Source organism: Heptranchias perlo, chromosome 1, assembly GCF_035084215.1.
Source record: "Heptranchias perlo isolate sHepPer1 chromosome 1, sHepPer1.hap1, whole genome shotgun sequence".
In the NCBI taxonomy this organism is placed as follows: Eukaryota; Metazoa; Chordata; class Chondrichthyes; order Hexanchiformes; family Hexanchidae; genus Heptranchias; species Heptranchias perlo.
In genome coordinates this window covers 181741760-181765137 of record NC_090325.1, presented here as the reverse complement: position 1 = coordinate 181765137, position 23378 = coordinate 181741760, and the positions used below count along the sequence as shown (strand labels likewise).

At 44.4% G+C, this 23378-nt stretch overlaps 1 protein-coding gene and 1 non-coding gene across 3 annotated transcripts in view; one reads left to right on the top strand and one right to left on the bottom strand.

Moving 5' to 3' along the window:
* The window catches only part of LOC137328538 (serine/threonine-protein kinase 32B-like), a 295819-nt gene that overhangs the window by 113165 nt on the left and 159276 nt on the right, over nt 1-23378 (top strand). For both annotated transcript variants that reach the window (XM_067994345.1, XM_067994346.1), the window contains exon 3: nt 9592-9743. In XM_067994345.1, coding sequence (XP_067850446.1) covers nt 9592-9743 — 152 coding nt within the window. The remainder of the gene's footprint in view (nt 1-9591; nt 9744-23378) is intronic.
* LOC137331352 (U1 spliceosomal RNA) lies at nt 4520-4684 on the bottom strand. Its single transcript, XR_010965433.1, has one exon. It is a non-coding gene; the product is annotated as a U1 spliceosomal RNA (small nuclear RNA).

The following is a 23378-nucleotide window of genomic DNA, read 5'->3' as shown; positions in this document are numbered from 1 at the left end:
CCATTATCCCTACTCTGGTTGGGGATTCTAGGAGTGGGGGGCACAGTCTAAAAATTGGAGCCAGACCTTTCAGGAGTGAGATTAGAAAATATTTTAGTGGGTTGCAAGCCACCAAGCTGCTGCCAACAGAGACATCGGCCCCGATATTTACAGGGAGGCCGAAAATAGCTGAAGAACCCGGAAAAGATAGGGACGAGGAGGTCCTGCCGATCTTAATGGCAGGACCTTATTAACATCTTTGGCAGCCGGCCAAATGAACAGCCTGGCCGGCCGGGCGGGCATTGGGGCTGTGGGGCGGGGGGGGGGGAGGAAGCTGGCAATCGGGGCTCCTCCTGGCCTACTAGGAGTGCTAAAGCAGCCACTGACCTTGGGGAGCTGGCAGCTCCCGCCTCTGTTTCACTACTGAGTTTCCCGACCCCTGGGAAACCCATGCAGCATGAGTTAACTTCAAATCAGGCTACCAATTGCACTAAGCAAATAAGTTTAATGAGTCTGAAATAATTATATAATTGTCAGATCTAAATAACATTTACCCAAAAGAACCTTACCGCATAAAGTCTTGTATCAGCTTTGCCAATCTTTTGAAGTGTACAGTATCACAGTAAAGAAGAAAGCCCAATTTTAACCCTGCTCACCCAGTGGAAATGGGGTGGGTGGGTAGTTAAAATGGCGGCCATGCTCTTCCTGTTGCATTCCTGACAGGCTTGTGTCCGCCGCCATTTAAACTGCCGGGTGTTTGGCTGCATTGTGGCCCCCTGCTGCAGGCAAGTGGGGGCCTCATTAATATTTCCTCCCTTCCTCTCTCTGGACCGCGATCACCTCCGGGAACACCCCACCCACTTAGTGCTTGGAACCGTTCCCTCAGGTTCCTGGCGGCAGCCTCCTGTTGAGCCAAATCCAACTCCTACCCGCCGGCCTCCTTGTCATTCTCACTGTGTTCAGGCGGGAGTCCATCCCGAAGCCTGGGAGTTAAAATGGACCAGAAATCACGCCGAGGCTCTCATGGGAGGATTCCACCTGCACTGGACCCCGCACACCGCACTCACGCCCCAAGTTAACACTGGGGCTGAAGTCTTAGTCTCAAAAAACTTCTTAAGATTTTCTTTTAGTGACACTGGGAAAATCATTCTGTTTCTTTTGTGCAAATGAAAATTCTCTCGGGATCAGTACACGGTTTCAAAGAGAATGCCAAAGATTAGTTCTGAAACAGTCCTTTCTTTATTATTCTCAGGTTCCTTTCAAATATGTAATAATAATCCGTGCATTTTTAAGGAGTGTAATTACACACTTCCTTGTTGTGTTAGTGATGTATTTGATCCTGTATTCTTCTGAATCCACTTTAAAAGAAAGAAGAGAAAGTGAAATGATTGGAATCGAAAAACGTGAAATCAAAAGATTGACAAACAAAAGTGATCCTCAGCACGGAAAAATACAAATCACTCTCTTTGAAAGCAAAAGCAGTCTCCTCTCTCCCCACACTGGCCCAGAATTACAGATATCAAATTGAGCAAATTACGCTGTTTTAGCAATTCTTTTGATGTGAGTCTGCTCCCCTCTTTCATCCCCTAAATCTCATCTTCTTCCCTGTTGATCAGAGAAAGAAATAATGGCAAGTAAGTGGATTTAATGTTGAGAGAATGGAATGAGCATGGAATGAGATTATTACACAGGTCACCGACTAATGAGGAAAACCAGATTTAGGTCCCTAATAAGTCAGGTGAAAGAAAATGAAAGACCATGGCAAAACAAACGGAGATAAATTGATACTGAACAAAAAGCTGAGGAAATGGTAGGGAGCAAAGTTCTCTGTGGTAGAAAATTTGGAAATGAGGAAATTTGGAAATGGTTAAATGGGGTGAGCTGTGGATTAAAAAAAAACTTTATCTTTGGGGGTCCAGGTCATGATCCTGACCTCGATCCTCTGGTGGGGCCCACTACTGCCATTTGGCAGATTGGTCCCACCGGGCATACCACTGCCAATGATACATCAGGTGCTTCTGACAGCTGGTGGCACGTGACCTAGCATTGGGAGTCCCTGTACCCTCCTACACAGAATCTCTCTAATAAGGCCAGGACCTGTCGTATCCTGGTCTTGGCCTGATTTCTGAGTTACAGAGTTGTGTTGAAATTGCACTGAAAAGGCTGCAGATTTCCTGTTCACATATATCCTTGAGTTTTCACGTGGAGCACGCAAGGAAATGTGTGTGCAGTCCATGATGCCTTGCACCTATGGGAAGCCTGCTATCCTGGTGAAGCCCATAGCTCTTTAATCTTGATTCTCGGCCTCTAAGGGAAACAAGATGAATTGGTTCCTCTTGGAGTACAGCACTTCTGTCACATTACTAATGCAGCATGAATTGCAAACTGCATGATGTCACTTTTGTCACCTGTTGCAGCTTGGAATGACTCTGTGGAATAGAAAGAAAGGGTCACCTTGACCTTGACATCCACAGGCAATGCTGCTTGAGGTGGCACAGCTCAGTGGCAACTTACCTCATGAAGTGGCAGCGCCTTACACACTGCTCCTCAGTCAGATCCAGTACGAAATCAGGGTCTTGAATATGCATATGTGGTATGGCCTCCTGTGCTCTCCTCTTCTTTACCCTCTTCTACCAGCATCTTCTGGTCTATATAGTCTTCCTTGCTGGTACTGTTGCTCCTCATGTTCTAGCCGCAATGATAGCACCTGCAGAACACCCATTATAAAAACAATAGTGCCAAATGTAAACCACACAAAGACACCTACACCTCTGAAAAGTTCTCCTGACAATTTTTTAAACACTGCTACTGCAGCCAAAACAGCCAAAAAAAATCTCCAGTGGCTGGCACAAAGGAAGATGGATGTGGTTGTCGGAGGCCAATCATCTCAGCCCCAGGATTTTGGCAGCGTCCTAAGCCCAACTGACTTCAGCTGTTTCATCAATGACTTTCTTTCCACCATAAGATCAGACGTGAGACAATTCGCTAATGATTGCACAATGTTCAGCTCCATTCGCAATTCTTCAGATGATTAAGCAATTCATACCCACATACGGCAAAACCAGGATAACATCCAGGCTTGGACTGACAAGTGGCAAGTAATATTCGCACCATACAAGTGCCAGGCAATGAGCATCCCCAACAAGTGAGAGTCTAACCACCTGCCCCCTTGACATTTAATGGCATTATTAGCTCTGAGTTCCCCACTATCAACATCCTGAGGTTCACCATTGAGCAGATACTCAACTGGACCAGCCACATAAATGCTTTGGGAACTACAGCAGGTCAGAAACTGGGTATTCTGTGGTGAGTGGCTCATCTCCTGACTCCCCAAAACCTCTCCACCATTTACAAGAGACAAGTCAGGAACGTGATGGAATACTCTTCACTTGCCTGGATGGGTGCAAAGGCAACAACATTCAAGAAGCTCAACACCATCCAGGACAAAGCAGTCCACTTGATCAGCACTTCATCCACCTGACTTGGACATATATCGCCGTTCCTTCATAGTTGCTGGGTCAAAATCGTGGAATTCCCTACCTAACAGCACTGTGGGAGTACCTTCACTACACGGACTGCAGCGGTTCAATAAGAAGGCTCACCACCACCTTCTCAGGGCAATGAGGAACGAGCAATAAACATTGCCCTTGTCAGTGATGCCCACATCCCAGAAATGAAAAGAAACTACAGCAGGTTCAGGTTAGGTCAGATGGAGTCCACTTTGGGCCTGACTTACACCCAGAGTGAAGGGTGGGGGATGAAAATCGACCCTAAATAGTTTTAAATCCATTAAAAATTCAAATCATTACATTGATTCATTATTAAATCTTCTATATCTATCTATCTATTTATCTGTCTATCTATATCTATATAAACAAATATATCAACCCCAATTTTAACTCCTGGCAGGAGTCCTGTGGGCAGGGCTCGAGGTGAACGGGAAACAGTCCAGCCCTGGGCAGCACGAGGCCCACGAGATTTTAACTCCCAGGCCTCATCTACATGGCCCCCTTCAGTCTCCCACCTGAACCCAGTTTTTTTATATATTTCAAAAATATACTTTATTCATAAAAATTGTAAAGGTAAACAGAACAATGCAACTTTCACAATACAACTACAGGTCATACATGATAGATACAGTTTATGACACTCCAGGGTGCCTCATTGCACTTGCAATCAGTACAGATTACAGTTACATTACATCAATTACAGTCATTACACATTCATTACGAGGAGTTATTTTTGGTTTCCAGTCCCTCTGCGTACGATGGCGAGAACCTCCTAAACTGTGGCCTTTCCCCATCGAGCTTTTGCGGCGGCTGCATCTCAGCACCCAGTCCTGGAAACGCTTTAATATCTAAAGGTTGCTAGGTATTTTGCTGAAAAACTAACCGGATGTGAACGACGAACACCACTATTAATCGGCCAGCAAGTCGTTCCCACTGATCGCTCGGATAGACAGTGATTGGAGCTTGGAAGTTACTCCATTAAAAACCCACCTCATTGAGAGCGCACGTTATTTCTGTTTTTAGTCATAAGCCAGGGGAGAGCGCGAACGCAGTCCCCCACTACCACAAATTTTGCAGTCGAGTAACCCGCATTTGGGGACATCGCAGGCGTCAGCACACCCGGAGCGCAATGGGCTAGCCTCGGTCTGGGAGATCTGCCTTTTTTTTTCAAAAAATATACTTTATTCATAAAATTTGTAGCAAAAGATACAATTCAGTTGTCATATCACATTCCAAACATACTCAATACAGATTATACAATTTGCAGGTTAAATCAAGTACAGTTCAATGAACACATTGTACATAATTACAGTTCATGACACTCTGGGGTATCTCATTGCATTATACTCAATACAGATTATTGATTACAGATTCGCTACAGCAATTTGAATTTTACATTCTGCCCGGGGGGCTTTTCCCCTGATTGCAGCCCCTCAGTACACAATGGTGGGAAGGCTCTAAATGGTTGCCTTTCCCCACAGAGTCTTTGTGGCGGCCGCACCTAGCTTCAGTGCGTCCCTGAGCACGTAGTCCTGGACCTTGGAATGTGCCAGTCTGCAACACTCTGTCGAGGACAGCTCCATGCACTGGAAGACCAGCAGGTTTCAGGCAGACCAAAGGGCGTCTTTCACCGAGTTAATGGTCTTCCAGCAGCAGTTGATGTCTGTCTCAGTGTGCGTCCCCGGGAACAGCCCGTAGAGCACAGAGTCCTGTGTTACGGAACTGCTCGGGACGAACCTGGACAGATACCACTGCATCTCTCTCCAGACCTTCTTTGCAAAGGCACATTCCAGAAGGAGATGGATGACTGTTTCGTCTGCACCGCAGCCTCCTCGGGGACAATGTGCGGTGGCGCTGAGAGTCCGGGAGTGCATGAAGGATCTGACAGGAAGGGCCCTTCTCACCACCAGCCAAGCTATGTCTTGGTGCTAGTTTGAAAGTTCTGGCGATGAGGCGTTCTGCCAAATGACATTGACAGTCTGCTCGGGGAACCGACTGACAGGATCCATCGTCTCCTTTTCCCACAGGGTCTCGAGGACATTACGTGCGGACCACTCACTGATCGGCTTGTGGTCGAAAGTGTTTCTTTGCATAAACTTTTTGACGAGGGACAAGTGGGGCGGAACGGTCCAACTGGACGGAGTGTTCCGTGGCAGCGTGGCCAGGCCCATCCTTCGCAACACCGGGGATGGTTAGAACCTCAGCACGTAGTGACATTTTGTGTTTTCGTACCAAGGGTCCACAAAAAGCTTGATGCAGCCGCACACGAAAGTGGCCATCAGGATGAGGGCCACGTTGGGCACGCCTTTCCCCCCTTTCTCCAGAGATTTGTACACCGTGTCCCTGCGGACGCGGTCCATTTTTGATCTCCAGATAAAGCGGAAGATGGCTCGGGTGACTGTCGCGGCGCAGGAGCGAGGTATGGGCCAGACCTGTGCCAAGTACAGCAACACCGAGAGCACCTCGCACCTGATGACCAGGTTTTTGCCCACGATCGAGAGGGATCATCGATCCCACCCAGTAGGAAGCGCTAGTTGGCCAGTGGGCAGAGCGGGATTTCATGGCAGCACCGGGGATCTGAAGGAACTGTCCCTGGTACTCAGGTAAGTGGTTAGGAGAGGGTCAGGCAGGCATCATGATTGGGGAAGGGGACGGAATCTTATGGCGGGGAAGCCCAACATTTCCTTGTGGGGCCCAGAGGAGCACTTCTGCTCAAGCCTCGGGTTAAACTTGTGGTTGGGTCCCAATGATGTCATCGGAGCCCGATTTGCATATTTAAAGGAGGACCTCACTGCCTCCCAGTGGGTGCCTTGTTCACCTGCTCGACAGGGTAAGTGGCTGAGGCTATTTTAACTGCTTTCCACCAGGCAGGCAGAATTAAAGTCAGCCTTATAAAGTAATAATTGATTCCATTATTTTACATAGAATTTAAGTAAGACTAATAGATCTGTAATTGTTTGTGTTTGTTTGGTTACCCTTTTTGAATATAGATACCACATTATCCTATTCTCAATCTACTGGTACCTTCCTAGTGTCCATTGACTCCCTGATTATGGGATAAACATTCTGAGATAATAAACGCTTTGGGCTAAATATCATCTAACACACAGGATTTATTTCTTTAAAACCCTTTAAGCTTATCTAGGACTTCTATCTCATTTATATTGAAGTCCTGAATTTTGCCTTGAGGAACTAATCCTTCAGAATATTTACTTTTCCATTCTGATCCTTTATTTCAAGCCCATTGTCATCTTTTAATGTTCCTAGCTGTTCTCTGACAGTCCACTCACTATTGTAGTGCTGAAAGAGGTTTCACTGTTATATTTTGCCTCTGCAGCTATGCTATTTTACTAGGTCTCTGTTTGTCCCGTGATCAACCTCTTGATGTATTTCTGTGTGATCCTTCATTTACCTATGGCCAAGCAGGTAACCTGCCTAAATTTCCCCTTCTTTGGCTCACCATCCATTTTTTCCTTAAACCTCTGTGAAGCGCTTTGGTACGGTTTCCTATTATAAAAGTGCTATGTAAATCCAAGTTATTGTTGTTGTGGGAATATGCCAGAAGGGCTGTGGATTTTCGGCCCCAGTGTTTGCAGCAGCGTGGAGGGCAGAATACATACTGACGATTTCGAATAATACTGGTTTATAAAAGTATAGGGCTTCATTTGTCACTGAAGTAAATGGGAATTTAACCTTGTGAATTACAGTGTTTGATTAAGTTATACAGTCACCAACTCACCACAGACATTGCTTTTGACATATTTAGCATCTCTCAATTTAATATAATTATATGGTAACATTATTAACGATTGCTGTGTATTTCTCAGGATTTTTTGAAGGCAATTTTAATTGGTATTTCTTTTATACGGTGAAGTATTTATTTGTTTTATATGTTAATTGATGTTTTGCCTCTACCTTCTATAAAAATTAGAAATCTATTTACCTCAACACAACACCATTTCCTCTATTGTAATTAAATGTCAATCAGTAATATTGAATAGTGTGAAATTCAAAAGCACCCTGCTAGAGTAGCTTTACTTCTCCATGGAACATGAATTAAATTTGACACCTTCATTATGTTTATTTAGGCTTTCAGCTTGGGAAGTTAGTCCAGATTGGCTGAAACAATTCATTTTCTCCCAGTGATTTTATTTGAAATGTACAGTATCTTCTCATCATGACAAATTTGCCACGTGGCTTTCCAGTCAGGATTACTTCAACGATAACTGATCTTCATCTCCATGCAGAAAAGGCTGCTTTTTCCACATCATTAATTCCTTCATTTTTGAATTTGGAAATACCAAGGTTTGACATAAAGGTCACTGAAAGAAAGCAGAGTTGATATGACAATAGCAGCAGTTTCGTTATAAAAAGTTCCCCCTCAAGTCTAAGTAAGGATTTATGCTGTGTTATTTATATTCCTTTCCTGTCCTTTCAGTCTTAATTTGTTGAAAAGCATAGGAGGGCCGATATCACAATAGTGCAGTCAGGGAGTGTACCTACATATTCCTAGCATGTTGGGTATGTAAGTCTCAGCGCTGGTATCACTTCGCTCCAAATTCTCTGATCAAAATGTTTTTTATGGAGGCCTTGCTAAGAGTGTGTCAGTGCCTCATTACAAACATACAAAATTGACAGGCAGGAAAAGACCAGCTGGTCCATCAAGCCTGCCCCATGATGGCTGGATCATTTCGTTTATTGTAATTAAATGTCAATCAGTAACACATCCCCTAATTTTATGTAATCATATTTAAATTGGTCTTATGGCCACTTTTATGACCCGAAATTCCTTGGGACGTTATCCCAACGGGCTACACCAGATCGCACCCTAAAGTGCCCTCCAGATGGAGCTTTTGGGGTCATTGGGAGGCCTCTTCATTACATGGGGCAGGCAGGTGCATGCACCACTTTGGGCACTTCTCTATTTGAGCAATGCCTGCCCCCAAGGATGGAACAAGGCTTGAATTTTCCTTTTAACCCTCCTTGCTCAGGGGGTTGATCTGGGTGAATTGCAGAAATTTACTTTGGAGCATTTTTAGGGTGCAAGCCACTTACCTGACCTGGACTGTACCCGTGGGCCTCACATTTGTCCTTGTGAGGTCAGGATGCCTCCACTCACTCAACATACAAATGTTGAGTTCCAACTTAAGATCAGGAGCAGGAACTTCCGGCTTAGGGAGTCCCCGCCTTGGCTCTGCCCGCTGCCTGTCCTTTGCCTCATAAGGGGTGGACAGAAGCTCTGCCCCCTACAAGGCACTGAGGAAACTTCCAGAAATGGCGAAGACCCGGCATAACCAGGTCTCCAACATTTCCCTGGCGATCCCATCGATCACTCTTCAGACTGTACACTAAGGTCAGATGCCATACGAGGGCGAATCCTTTGTGGATACATTGCAGAATAGTAGATCTGAATACCAGCGTTGTTGTGTTACAAATTTCTTGACGCAAAAATATTGAAGTTTTTTGGAGTCTTGATGAGAGCGTGCCTAATCATAGCCCCTAATTTAAAGTGTATTGAAACAAGGATGGACTCCATGGGAGGGATTCTAACTGCGAGTGGGCAAGGGGCAGGTCGAGCATTAAACCTGCTCAACGTCATCCATTTGAGGCTCTGGTTATTTTAGCTCCCGGGCCTCATTTATGTCCCGCTGGCCAGCTGCCTGCCCGAAACAGGTGGAAAGAGGCAGCTGGCCGAATTCCAAGCAGATCAAAATCCCAGGACCCGGAGGCCGTCTGCCGGCACCAAGGTAAGTTGTGGGGGAAGCAAATTGGGGCATTTCGTGGGTAGGAAGAAGGGAAGATCCCAGGCCTGTAGAGGCGTAGACATTTATTATTGGGCCTGGGGAAAGCTGATGGTTGGCATGTATGGTAATGGCACCTAAATCTTTTCTGTTTTCCACCTGCCTGGTTAAGATCTCTTGCATACAAATGTGTAGAATAAGTGTAACTTATACACTGATGCAACCAACTTAATCAATTTTACAGTACATACATGATTTGGTAGCCAAGATTTTGTTTTGAATAAATGCTAATGCTGTTGAAACCTGCTTGACCTTTTTATACAATGTTAATTTATTCAATACCTTTTTTGTATTTTGACCAGGTATGCATTGTCCAGAAGAGAGATACAAAGAAAATGTATGCTATGAAATACATGAACAAGCAAAAATGCATTGAGCGAGATGAAGTACGCAATGTTTTCAGAGAACTGCAGATAATGCAAAGACTTGAGCATCCTTTTCTTGTGAATCTATGGTAAGCAACTTCTCGTCATAATTAAATGAGCTCATAAACATGGAGATACAAAGCACGAAACTTTTAGTCGAATTAAAATACTCCTAATACAGTGCAAATACTTCAAAATTATAATTATGCTTAGTTGCTTGAGTGTAAAGCATTTTTGTATTATTAGCATGTTTATTCAATTGTTTCTTAATGCATACAGAAGAAAAAGTCCCTAGTGTAAATGTTTGCAATGTATAAAATGCAATTCACTGTCAAAAATAAAATTGTAATAACGTATGAAGCATTTCACAAACCTGAGATTCCTTCAGAAATATCATCAAATGAAATAACAAAGGAAATGTATCACAACAATGAGAAAAATTATTATAATAGGAGAGAATGAGAAAAAGGGAAGAGACAGTGAGCAAAATGATTAATGTTTTGTTATTTGGATTTCTGTTTTGTGTGCTTTTTTGTAGTTTAGAGTTAACAGTACATTAATAAAGTTACTTCTGTCATTACATAATCTTTCAACTGTAATATCTAGTGTTTACTGTCGCGATGCTTGATCTAAACGCTTTATTACAAAAAAGTTTCATTTCCCTGGATCTGCCAGCATTCTAAGGATTAGGTGGTAATCCAATCTGTGAGTTAAAATGACAAGTGTAAACCATTCAAGCTTCAATCTCATGGTGTATTGCTTCTTCTGGAACCTTTGATTGAATTACTGCCGTGAAAGTGCAAGTGATGAAGTGGTATGTAGAAGGTGGAATATATGCATGGGGTAGAATTTCCACATGCATTTCCTGATCTTCCACCATAACTTTGGCAGATCGGAGCAAACCTCGGAGAAACAGGCTGTGATAGGAGGTGGAGCGAGGACTATGTCTAAAGAAGAAAATCTTTTAACAGGCTAATTTTTCTGATATGGGCCATTGTGGAGTTTGGCATTAATAATCTAAAATCACATGAATTGTGCAAGTCAATTAAACACTGTTGTGTAAAAGTTTGTTTTTCATCAAGTCATAGCTCGACCTTCTCTGATTAAAAAAAAGTTCTGTCCATCGGTCCAAGATGATACAGAAGTGTTTTTTAAACAGCTTTCAAATTCATGTTACATTTCTATTAAATACAAATGAGCTACTGTAACCCAAATAGTGTTTCATTCCCCAGCACTGTCATCTTTACGAGCACAAATATTCACCAAAAATATACTGCAAATGGAAAAATAAATTTGTTTAAAGCTGAAGTTAATTCCAGGGTAAATTCTGTAAATGTTGAATGTTTACCTTGATATAATTTTCCCCAATTAAAAGCTGCCCCATAGTTTTTCTGCATAAAACTCAATTACCAGTGAACAATAAGAGAATAGTTGCTGGTAGCCTGGTACCCACGTCATTCAAAACAACCAGTGACAGGAAAGATCCAGTTACATGGTTATAACATTGGGAGGTCAGATGGAAAAAAAAATGACATCAAATGTAGATACAAGCGCCAGGAATTTCCACAGTGCTTCTCCCACTCTAACACCGTAATTTTGGTGGGAAACTCCTTTTCTGCATGTAAATAGGCTTTTGCTGATGTTGCCACAGTGGAGTGGGAGCAGCCCCAAGAAAATTTCCAGTAAAGATTTTTAACATCATAGATAGATGAAGAAGGAGCTACCAAGGATAGCGTACTTATTGTTCTGGACAAGATGATTTAGGATAAATTCTCAAAGATGGCTATGGATTTCCCCTCCTCAGCAGCCTGAAGTTCTGGCAAGCCACAAGTCAGTCCTGAGAAAAATGCACAGACAAGTGCCCACAAAAATATTGTTGCATGAGCTCCCTACGTGCAGCAGACCGCCATACACAGCTCCTGCAGGAGCAGGGAAGTGCACTATGAACTTCTGCCCTTCACTTAGGATTCTCAGTTATTAAATAAACACACCATAAATTTGCATTTTGCTTTTTGAGATGTCCATTCTAAATAAAGCGAACTACAATGAAACCTGTAAATTAGGGCAACCTAAGGGACTTGCATCAGGTGTCCTTTATTTGCAGGTGTCCCTATTTTCAAAATGCTCATTGTATTTACGGTAAATTATTTGAGACTGTCAATGAATGTCCCTTTTTTGCAGGTGTCCCTTTGTACAGGTTTCACGGTATTAGGGTGAGGAAAACATAATATTTGAAGTGTTTTTTTCCTTCAGAATATTACTTGTTCAGTGTTTTACAAAACCAAAGGATAGCATTCGATATAAGCATCTGTTTTCTCTGCTAAAACAGAGTTTATTTAATTCATTCTTGGGATGTGGGCATCGCTGGCAAGGCCAGCATTTATTGCCCATCCCTAATTGCCCTTGTGAAGGTGGTGGTGAGCCGCCTTCTTGAACCACTGCAGTCCATGTGGTGAAGGTTCTCCCATAGTGCTGTTAGGTAGGGAGTTCCAGGATTTTGACCCAGCGACGATGAAAGAACAGCGATATATTTCCAAGTCGGGATGGTGTGTAACTTGGAGGGGAACGTGCAGGTGGTGTTGTTCCCATGTGCCAGCTGCCCTTATCCTTTTAGGTGGTGGAGGTGGAGGTTTGGGAGGTGCTGTCGAAGAAGCCTTAGCGAGTTGCTGCACTGCATCTTGTAGATGGTACACACTGCAGCTACGGTGTGCTAGAGGTGGAGGGAGTGAATGTTTAAGGTGGTGGATGGGGTGCCAATCAAGCGGGCTCCTTTGTCCTGGATGGTGTCGAGCTTCTTGAGTGTTGTTGGAGCTGCACTCATCCAGATATGTGGAGAGTATTCCATCACACTCCTGATTTGTGCCTTGTAGATGATGGAAAGGTTTTGGGGAGTCACGAGGTGAGTCACTCGCCCCATAATACCCAGCCTCTGACCTGTTCTTGTAACCACAGTATTTATGTGGCTGGTCCAGTTAAGTTTCTGGTCATGGTGACCCCCAGGATGTTGATGGTGGGGGATTCGATGATGGTAATGCCGTTGAAGGGGAGGTGATTAGACTGTCTCTTGTTGGAGATGGTCATTGCCTGGCACTTGTCTGCCGTGAACTTACCCTTCGAGAAGCCATTAATTGAAATGTAGAAAATGAGCGCTACTTGAGGCACTTCAGATTATCACATGCACAGTTGCTGCACAATTGGCTATTGCTTTCAAAAAATGGCCTTTCTACTTAATTAAGCGTGAGTTGATTCTTTGAACAAAACAGAAAAAATATATCTGAAAGATTATTTCAACTAAAGCATTATGAATTTTCTCCATTTTAAATATCAATGTCTCATAGTAACTGCAAAAATATTTCTTATTTTTTTCTTTTTCGTTAATTGTTCTCCAAACTACAACACATTCCCCCATCCCATATGAACATGTAATCAGTTATTTTCTTCTTGAACTTCTCTGGCTGGACTTGCATGATGAAAAATCTCAATAAATTATAATTTCACTTTTTAAAATATTGATCCCTTTATTTTGGCTCCTTCCTTCCATGTGTTTTGTCCCTCTTCTCTGGCGACTGTCCCCTAATGTGGCAGGGGTTGGGCACCAGGGTGTAGCATTAGAACAGAGAAACAAGATGCACAAAGGATTGGGAGATACAGATAGCACTAGAGTAAGAAATAGTATAGTATTAGATGGGACCAGACTAAGAGAGAATACAAGATGATCTAAGCTAGGTTTAGAGTGTATGTGTGTAAACATACGAAGTGTGGTAAATAAGGTTGGTGAGCTGCAGGCTCAAATAGCCACATGGGAATATGATGTAGTGGTGATAACCAAGACCTGGCTCAAAAAAGGGCTGGATTGGGTACTAAATATTCTTGCAACAGGTGTTCAGGAAAAATAGGGAAGGAAAAAAAGGAGAGGTGGGGAGGTGGCAGTATTGATTAAGAAAAATATTGCAGTGCTGGAGAGAGAGGATGTCCTTGAGGGATCAAAGACAGAATCTATTTGGTTAGAGTTAAGAAACAATAGAGGTGCCATTACACTATTGGGTGTATTTTATAGGCCACCAACTAGTGGGAAGGATATAGAGGAGCAAATTTACAGGGAAATTACAGAGAAGTGCAAGAACTAGAGAGTAGTGATAATGGGGGACTTCAACTATCCTAATATAGACTGGGATAGTAATAGTGTAAAGGGCAAAGAGGCAGAGGAATTTCTGAAGTATGTTCAGGAGAACTTTCTTGATCAGTATGCTTCCGGCCCAACGAGGAAGGAGGCATTGCTGGATCTGGTTCTAGGGAATAAAGTGGGTCAAGTGGAGTAAGTGTCTAAGGAACAGTGATCATAGTATCATAAAGTTTAAATTAGTTATGGAAAAGGACAAGGAGCAATCTAGAGTAAAAATATTTAATTGGAGGAGAGCCAATTTAATTGGGTTGAGAACGGATCTGGCCCAGGTAAATTGGAATCAAAGATTAGCAGGCAAAACTGTAATCGAACAATGGGCAGCCTTTAAAGAGGAGATGGTTCGGGTACAGTCTGGGTACATTCCCACAAGGGAGAAAGGTAAGGCAACTAAAGCCAGAGCTCCCTGGATAACGAAAGAGATAGAGAGTAAGATGAAGCAGAAAAGACAAATGTCAGTTTGATAATACATGTGAGAAGCAGGCTGAATATAGAAAGTACAGAGGAGAAGTGAAAAAGGAAATAAGAGGGGCAAAGAGAGAGTATGAGAATAGACTGGTGAGTAACATAAAAGGGAATCCAAAAGTCTTCTATAGTCATATAAATAGTAAACGAGTAGTAAGAGGAGGGGTGGGGCTGATTAGGGACTAAAAAGGAGATCTACGCATGGAGGCAGAGGGCATAGCTGAGGTACTAAATGAGTACTGTGCATCTGTCTTTAACAAGGAAGAAGATGCTGCCACAGTAAAAGAGGAGGTAGTTGAGATACTGGATGAGCTAAAAATTGACAAAGGGGAGGTACTAGAAAGGCTGGCTGTATTTAAAGTAGATAAGTCACCCGGTCTGGATGGGATGCATCCTAGGTTGCTGAGGGAATCAAGGGTGCAAATTGCAGAGGTGCTGGCCATAATCTTCCAATCCTCCTTAGATATGGGGGTGGGGCCAGAGGACTAGAGAATTGCAAATGTTACACTCTTGTTCAAAAAAGGGTGTAAGGATAAACCCGGCAACTACAGGCCAATCAGTTTAACCTCCGTGGTGGGGAAGCTTTTAGAAACAATAATCCAGAACAAAATTAATAGTTACTTGGACAAGCATGGATTAATAAAGGAAAGCACGGATTTGTTAAAGGCAAGTCGTGTGTAACTAACTTGATTGAGTTTTTTGATGAGGTAACAGAGAGGGTTGATGAGGGCAATGTGGTTGATGTTGTGTATATGGACTTTCAAAAAGTGTTTGATAAAGTGCCACATAATAGGCTTGTCAGCAAAATTGAAGCCCATGGAATAAAGGGGGCAGTGGCAGCATGGGTACAAAAATCACTAAGTGACAGGAAACAGAGAGCAGTGGTGAACGGTTGTTTTTTGGATTGCAGGAAGGTATACAGTGGTTTTCCCCAGGGGTCGATACTAGGACCACTGCTTTTTTTTACATATATTAACTATTTGGGCTTGGGTGTACAAGGTGTAATTTCAAAATTTGCAGATGACTCAAAACTTGGAAGTGTAGTAAACAATGACGAGGATAGTAATGGACTTCAAGAGGACATAGACAGGCTGGTGGAATGGGCGGACACTTGGCAGGTGAAATTTAACGCAGAGATGTGCGAAGTGATACATTTTGGAAAGGAAGAATGAGGAGATGCAAGGCAAATTAAATGGTACAATTCTAAAGAGGGTGCAGGAACAGAGAAACCTGGAGATATATGTGCATAGATCTTTGAAGGTGGCAGGACAGGTTGAGAAAGCGGTTAAAAAAGCATACAGGATCCTCGGCTTTATAAATAGAGGCATAGACTACAAAAGCAAAGAAGTTACATTGAATCTTTATAAAATGCTGATTTGGCCACAGCTGGAGTATTGTGTCCAATTCTGGGCACCGCATTTTAGGAAGGATGTGAAGGCCTTAGAGAGGGTACAGAAAAGTTTTACTAGAATGGTTCCAGAGATGAGGGACTTCAGTTATGGATAGACTGGAGAAGCTGGGATTGTTCTCCTTAGAGCAGAGAAGATTAAGAGGAGATTTGATAAAAGTGTTCAAAATCATGAAGGGTTTAGATAAAGTAAATAAAGAGAAACTGTTCCCATTGGCGGAAGGGTCAAGAACCAGTGGACACAGATTTAAGGGGATTGGCAAAAGAACCAAAGGCAACATGAGGAAAAACTTTTTTAACGCAGCAATGCGCTGCCTGAAAGGGTGGTGGAAGCAGATTCAATCGTGGCTTTCAAAAAGGAATTGGATCAATACTTGAAAGGAAAAAATTTGCAGGGCTACGGGGTAAGAACGGGGGAACGGGACTAACTGGATTGCTGGTACAAAGAGTTGGCACAGGCTCGATGGGCCGAATGGCCTCCTTCTGCGCTGTAACCATTCTATGATTCACATCTTTATCAAGGTTCAGCTTGCATTGTTGTTTTTCCTTCCCAATTTTTCTTAAGCCCTGATTACTGCTATCTTTTTTTCCAGTTGCACGTCTGTGTGTTTTTGGCAATTTGTAACTCGCTGCCCTAGGCACTGACATGATGTCTTCACACCCCACACCCGTCGACCAACACTTAAATAACTATGTAATTCTATTTCTAGTTCATTAAATCTTTCACATTCAATTCATCCTTATTCCAGCATTTCCTCATTAATTAAATTACTTTCCAAGCACACCAACCAACCTTACAATCATTAATTCAGTAACACTACCCAAACTACTTTCCAAAAATATAATACATTATTATTCATTCTGTTCTAACCACTAATTATTTATTTTAGTTTTCACACTTTATTTTCTGTGCTTGCTTAATACTTTTCTTCAAACTCTTTCTAAAATATCTCTATTTGAAAAGAGAGCGTTCCTTAAAGCTTGGTAACAAATACACATAGGACCTGATTCTATTTCTCCCTAAGCATGGATTCACGAACAAACACTAATTGCACCAGTTCTTGGTTGCTGATAGCAACCAGCATCATTCCATTTTTCAGTGATAAGAATTGACTTCTGGGCATTTCGGGAGGGGGAGGCATTTCGATCCATATTAAGAGATTGAGCGATCATTGTCTGATTTTTGCTTCATGCTGGCAAAGAAAATATCAGCTGCAAAAATACCAGAAAAAGCTTGTCTGATCCCTAAGGAAAATATTCATTTCGAGAGAGGGAAAAAGCAGCTTACACCTGAACCCACGCTCCCAGAGAAACAGGAGCCCAGATCAAAATCTTTTTCAATTAATTGTGTTTTTCTTTCTTTGCAAACACATGGCAACGAGCCTATTATATATGTGAGGCAAAAGTGGCAGTCAAGGTGGGAAAATCCACCAAACAGCCTGTGATAGAAATGTGGATTTCTAGTCTTATTGGGGTAAATTTTAACCCCCAAGAACGGGTGGGTTGGGGGCAGGTGGGGAGTAAAAATGCTCCGTTTTCGGAGCGGGACCGCATCCCAGCTCCAATCCTTCAACTTCCAGGTTTGGCCCAGGGGGGGCGCATTGGATTTATTCTACAGTACAACTGAGGACCATCTGCTGCAGGCATGGCGTGCAGTTCTGAGAGTTGCAGGTCCACAAGACAGAGGTGCGCCACAAGGACCTGCAAAAGTGCGGAGACGGGACCAACAGATGGGCCGAGGTCGCAGGAGGTACGACCCTTGTGAGAGGGTCTACAGGCAGAGACTGAGCTTCCTGGACCTCTCTGAGGAGCAGTGCCTATGCAGGCTGAGATTGAGTCGACAAGTGGTCACAGACATCTGCACACTCCTTCATGCAGGGCTGCTCCCGGTTGGGCCTGGTGGTCACGCATTGCCCGTTGCAGTTAAAGTCACCACTGCCCTTAATTTCTTCATCTCCGGATCCTTCCAGGGCACCACCGGTGACATCACCAGGTTCTTTCAGTCGTCTGCACACAAGTGTATACAGCAGGTGATGGATGGCTTGTTTGCCAGGGCATCCGACTAGGTCAACTTCCTCTGTGACAACATCAGCCAGACTGAGAAATCAGTGGGTTTCCACTCTCTGGTTGGCTTCCCATGGGTGCAGGATGTAATTGATTGCACACACGTGGCAATCCGAGGACCTCCACAGGATCCAGGACTGTTCAACAACCGAAAGGGATATCATTCTATCAATGCGCGGCTGGTTTGCGATCACCGGAAGAGGTTTCAGCTGGTGTGTGCTAGATTCCCTGGCAGCTGCCATGAATCCTTCATTCTGCACGAGTCCAACATCCCGGCCCTCTTCCACACACAAGACAGACTTTAGGCTGGCTGCTTGGAGTCAAGGAATACCCCCTGCAGACGTGGCTCATGACACCTCTGAGAAACCCCACCAACGAGGCTCAGCAGCGGTGCAACCACAGTCACATCACCACCAGGTCTGTCACTGAACAAGCCATTGGAATGCTCACGATGCGCTTCAGGTGCCTGGATCGATCTGGGGGATCCCTTCAGTACTCACCGGCGAGGGTGTGTAGAATAATAGTCGTGCGTTGCGTCCTGCACAATATCGCTCTACAGAGAAGGTTACAGATGGATGAGGTCCCACGCACTCATGAAGCATCCGCATTTGCCGGCAACATTTAAGAAGACGAGGAGGAGAAGGAGGAGGAGGAGGATGAAGATGGGCAAGCCATCAGCAGAGCAGCGACACACCACCTGCCTGCTCGTGATGCCAGGGAGTCACCCATATCTGATAGATTCTCATAAGGAGATCTGCAAACTGAAGATAGTGATGTAGTCAGACCGCCTGGACCAGCCACCACCAACAACACCAACCCCACCCGACTCTACTTTCACAAAACAGTCCTTCAACCACACATACACCCATCGGAAATGTGCCCAGTGGGTGGCATGAAGTCTTGGCATTCATGATGAAGCACATGCAAGGGCACTTTCACAAAAGGGACTCAAAAATGGACAAGACGTGGCATTGATGTTGACATTTATTGTGAATGTAGCAAAAAACAAATAGAAATTAAAAACATGACATTTAGTCAGACACCTTTGTGCATACCCTTAGTGATTACAAAACCTTTGCCTTTCTCTTCCTACTACTTCTACAGGGTGCATTCCCTGTCGCTTGAGCAGAGGTAGTGGCAGGTTGCTCATGCTCATGCCCTGACTGCTGTGACGCTCTCGTCCTACGACTTCTGGGTTTTGGAGTCCGTGAGGGCGCCGCCAAAGACTGCTGCACCTGCACCTGTGCAGGAGCAGACTCAGCCACCCGGAGAGGAGACAGCATTGCGGATACTGGTTGAGGGGGGTGCAACTGGTGAGATGTGGGAGCGTCGTCTCCTACTAGGGAAGAAAGTACAGATGTGTGAGTGAGTGAGGGTGATGGGGTCACCTGATGGATGCATTGGTTTGGGCTCCTACCACTTTGCTGGACAACAGCTTGGAGGACATCTCTGACACATTGTAAGGCCACTGCTAAAGTATCTGTCTGCCTGTTTAAGGCGGCAGAATATTTGGCACCCTGAGTCTGCACGGCCGTTGTCAGGCCTGAATGGACTTATTTGTGAGCTGTGCTTGGAGCTCAATGGAGGCTGCCATTCTCTCCATTGCAGACACTCCCTGCATCACCAGTCCACTAATGCTGCAGGTGGACTCCTTCATCCTCTCCGCTATTGTGGAGAGTGAGCGTGGCACATCTTCCAATACCTCACAAAGGTGCATCTGTACCTCTATCATTCTCCTTCTCAGGGATGGCCCCCGGGGTTCAGCATCTGCGTTCAGCTGAGCAGAGCGTGGAGAGGAGTGCGCCCACCGACATGGACTCCCCGCAGCTGCCCCTGCCACCAGTCTCTGCTCGTGCTCACTTGTGAGTGGTGAATCACTAGGTGACAACCCAACTAACTGTCTAACAGGACCCACCGAGGTGTGAGTATCTGTGCTGGTGCATGGCTCGCTTTGATGTGACGGACACCCTCAGAGGCAGGGAGCTCCTTTGAGGAATCGCCCTCGTCCAGGTCTTGTGTCGCTTCAGCAATCCTTGAAGGCCCTGGAAAAGAACATAAAGCAATATTAAGAATCATTGCAGAAGTAATGTTGCGATGAGCATACTGAGGTGCGCAATGGGTTAATCATTGATATCGTCAATTCATTTGTGTGAGGGATGTTAAAGCTCTGTCACCAGATGTTTGCGGGGTGCCAGTCTCGGCATCTCCGACGGCCAGGCATTTGACTGCTCGGCTCAACTCCAAGGCTGCCTCCTCCGCCTCTATCAGGGCCACTATTTGTGGTGGCCCCCCATCAGTCTGACTCCTCTCTCTTGCATTTTGCATTCTCTTCTCCTACTAGAGGAGAAAGTACAGACGTGTGAGTGAGTGAGGGTGACGGGGTCACCCGATGAATGCATTGCTTTAGGTGAGGCTGCCAATGAAAGAGATGCATCAGAGGGTGAGTATCAGACAAATTCATGACATTGCATCAGCATTGGGGTGAGTGGGAGTGGTGGGTTCACATGTGGGGAGGTGAGGGAGTGCACAGAAAGTGAAGGTAAGTTTTTTTTTGTTCATTCATGGGATGTGGGTGTCGCTGGCAAGGCCAGCATTTATTGCCCATCCCTAAAGTTGATACTAAGCCTTAAGTGGGTGTGAGGAGTGATGTGATGGAGTAGGCTTGGCAGGACAGAGTGCGACGGGGAGGTAATGTGCACCACAGGATATAGGTGAATCAGTAACTGTACTCACTTTTCCTGACCTGGTTAGGCCATCGAAGCATTTCCAGCACTGCACTCACATCATTGAGACGGTGCTCCTGCTGCTCAGCTCCTCTGCCACCTGGAGCCATGCCTTCTTGGTGGCAGAGGCAGGGTGCTTCCTCCTGTCAGCCAGCTATAATATATCCCTCCTGCTCCTCACACCGGCTAGTAGCAACTCAAGAGAAGAGTCGCTGAACCGAGGTGCTGGCCTCATCCTTTGTTGCTCCATTTGGATCGATTCCTCCTTTCTCCCTCGAAATCCATGGTTGCAATGGCCCTTTAAATACTCCAGCTCCCAGCATTCGGGTGTGTAGTACACCCGCTGCGCAGCTTGGAAATGCGATACCTGGAAGTCACTTTAAGGCCCTTCAATGAGTTGCGATCGCTCGAGAAAACGCACAAAAAATTTCCCGGGCTTCCCATGCATGTATCGACCCCCCTGCTGAGTTCGCGCCAGTATATTAAAATTTACCTCATTGGATCTGTTTTTAAATAGTTCATGTCAAAATATAGACAGCTCTTATTTCATTTTTTGAAATTGGAAGATTGAGATACGATGTCTGCAGGAGCTAGGCAAGACTGAGTGATCTGGAAATTAGTCAAGATAAATGGGTTTTTTTCTAGTGCAAATTGAATTGTACAATGTCAGGGACTGAGCAGGTGTTCAGGACCTAGATGACATGATTAGTTGTTCATTGGCATTCCACTGTGTTTATGATCGCAAGTGATTGACAGCGTTGTCTTTAAAGACCCTTCAACTGAAAAAGACTGTGGGATTCTCCTGTAGCCTTTAGTTATATTGTAAGAGCAACAAACTCCATGGGATTACCAGATCTCAATTTGTCCATCTCATCCTGAAGACCTATGACAGTGAAGACACAACTATTCTATCCAAAGATAGCTGCCATTTGTCTGTGAGAAGTGTCTTACTGAAAAAGGATAAATTAAACAAGAAAAAATAACACATTTATTTTACACCTTATCAAATCACATCCTCAAGTGCTTCACAACCAACTAATTACTTTCTGAAGTATTATGCAGGCAAACTTGGCAGATAATTTATACAGAGCAGTGTCTCAGAAACAGCAAATGAGATAAATGACCAGTTAAACTGATGAGGAAGGAATGTTGGTGAGGGCACCAGGGGAACTCCTCACTCTTTTTTAAACATGATGTGGAGATGCCGGTGATGGACTGGGGTTGACAATTGTAAACAATTTTACAACACCAAGTTATAGTCCAGCAATTTTATTTTAAATTCACAAGCTTTCGGAGGCTTCCTCCTTCCTCAGGTGAACGTTGTTGGAAATGAAATCCTCGAAATGAAATCGCATTTATAAATCACAGAACAATGCTTGGTGATTACAGACAGTTTTTTCAACTGCCCGTTGCCAAGGCAATCAGTGTAACAGTATAACGCAATCTCCTATATTCACTTGTGCAAGGCTTCAGCATAACATCCCATCTGAAAGGCAGCACCTGCAACAATACAGCACTCTCTCAGTACTGCACTGAAGTGTTAATCTAGAATATATGCTCAAATTAAGCGTCTTGAAAACATAACACTCCCAATTAGCGGTGTGTCCTATCAATTGACCCAGACTGATACTTAGTAAACTCTTGTGGATTGATTCTAGCTCTACTGTTTTCAAGTAATGAGCTATTATAGTATATTGAAGGGAAGGGAGGGAGGGAAAAAGGAAGGGAGGGAGGATGGTGGCATATTTATTTCTGCTTGCACCGGTGACAGGAGAATGTGGTGGGAAGCCCACATTTTCTCTATTGATCAATATACTATGATGAGGGGTTAATTGTTAAACCAGGGCAACCTAACCCATATGGAGCAGAGAATTAAGATGCAGGTTCATAAGGACTTGGTCTGGTTATGAAAATACAGGCTAGTTTTTAACACAAGAGCAAGTTTTAAAATAAAAGTCCAAACTAGAACATCGTGTTACATCAGAATTACAGCACAGAAACAGGCCATTTAGCCCAACTGGTCTATGCCGAAGTTTATGCTCCACACAAGCCTCCTCCCTCCCTAATCCATCTAACCCTATCTATTCCTTTTTCCCTCACATGCTTCCAGCTTCCCCTTAAATGCTTCTATGCCAGTTGCCTCAACTACTCCTTGTGGTGGTGCATTGCACATTCTTACCAGTCTTTGAGAAAAGAAGTTTCTCCTGAATCCCCTATTGGAATTATTAGCGATTTATTTTATTTTTATGACCTCTAGTTTTGGACACCCCCACAAATGGAAACGTTTGCCTGCTTGTTCAAAGGTAATGGGATGAATTTCCCCCCCCCCTCCCCCGAGCTGGCCAGTGAACGCCCTGGCAGGCCGCCTGCTTGTCGTGGCGAGAGGCCCGGTCCATTTTGAGGGTCAGGCCTCATTTACATTGGGTCGGCAGGTTTTCAGATGGAGTTCGAACAATAGGGGATGGCCCGTGGGGATGGTAGGTCCATGGGGAGAGGTGGGACCCGATGTCTAGAGGAGTGGAGTCAGAGAGGCAGAGGCCCAGGCTGGATTTGTGGAGCCTGAAGAAGCAATTCTGCTCCTCCTTGCCCAACAAACATAAAATCTAACTTACCTTTCATCTCCTCCTCGGCCCAGCTGTAGGCTGATGCTGGTCGGGGTGTTCGCAGTGCATGCTCTATCCAGTTCAGCACAAAAATGGCATCAGGGTCCTATTGATGTCACTAGGTGTAAATATTTAAATCAGCTGGGCGCTCTCTGCAGGTAACCACTCGATCTGCCTTCTCAGCAAAATAGTGACGACCATTGTGAGGGCGGCAATGGGGTGGTAAGTTATTAAACTCCATTTTTATGTCGCTAGTACCCTGTTTCTGCCAGGTGGGAGGC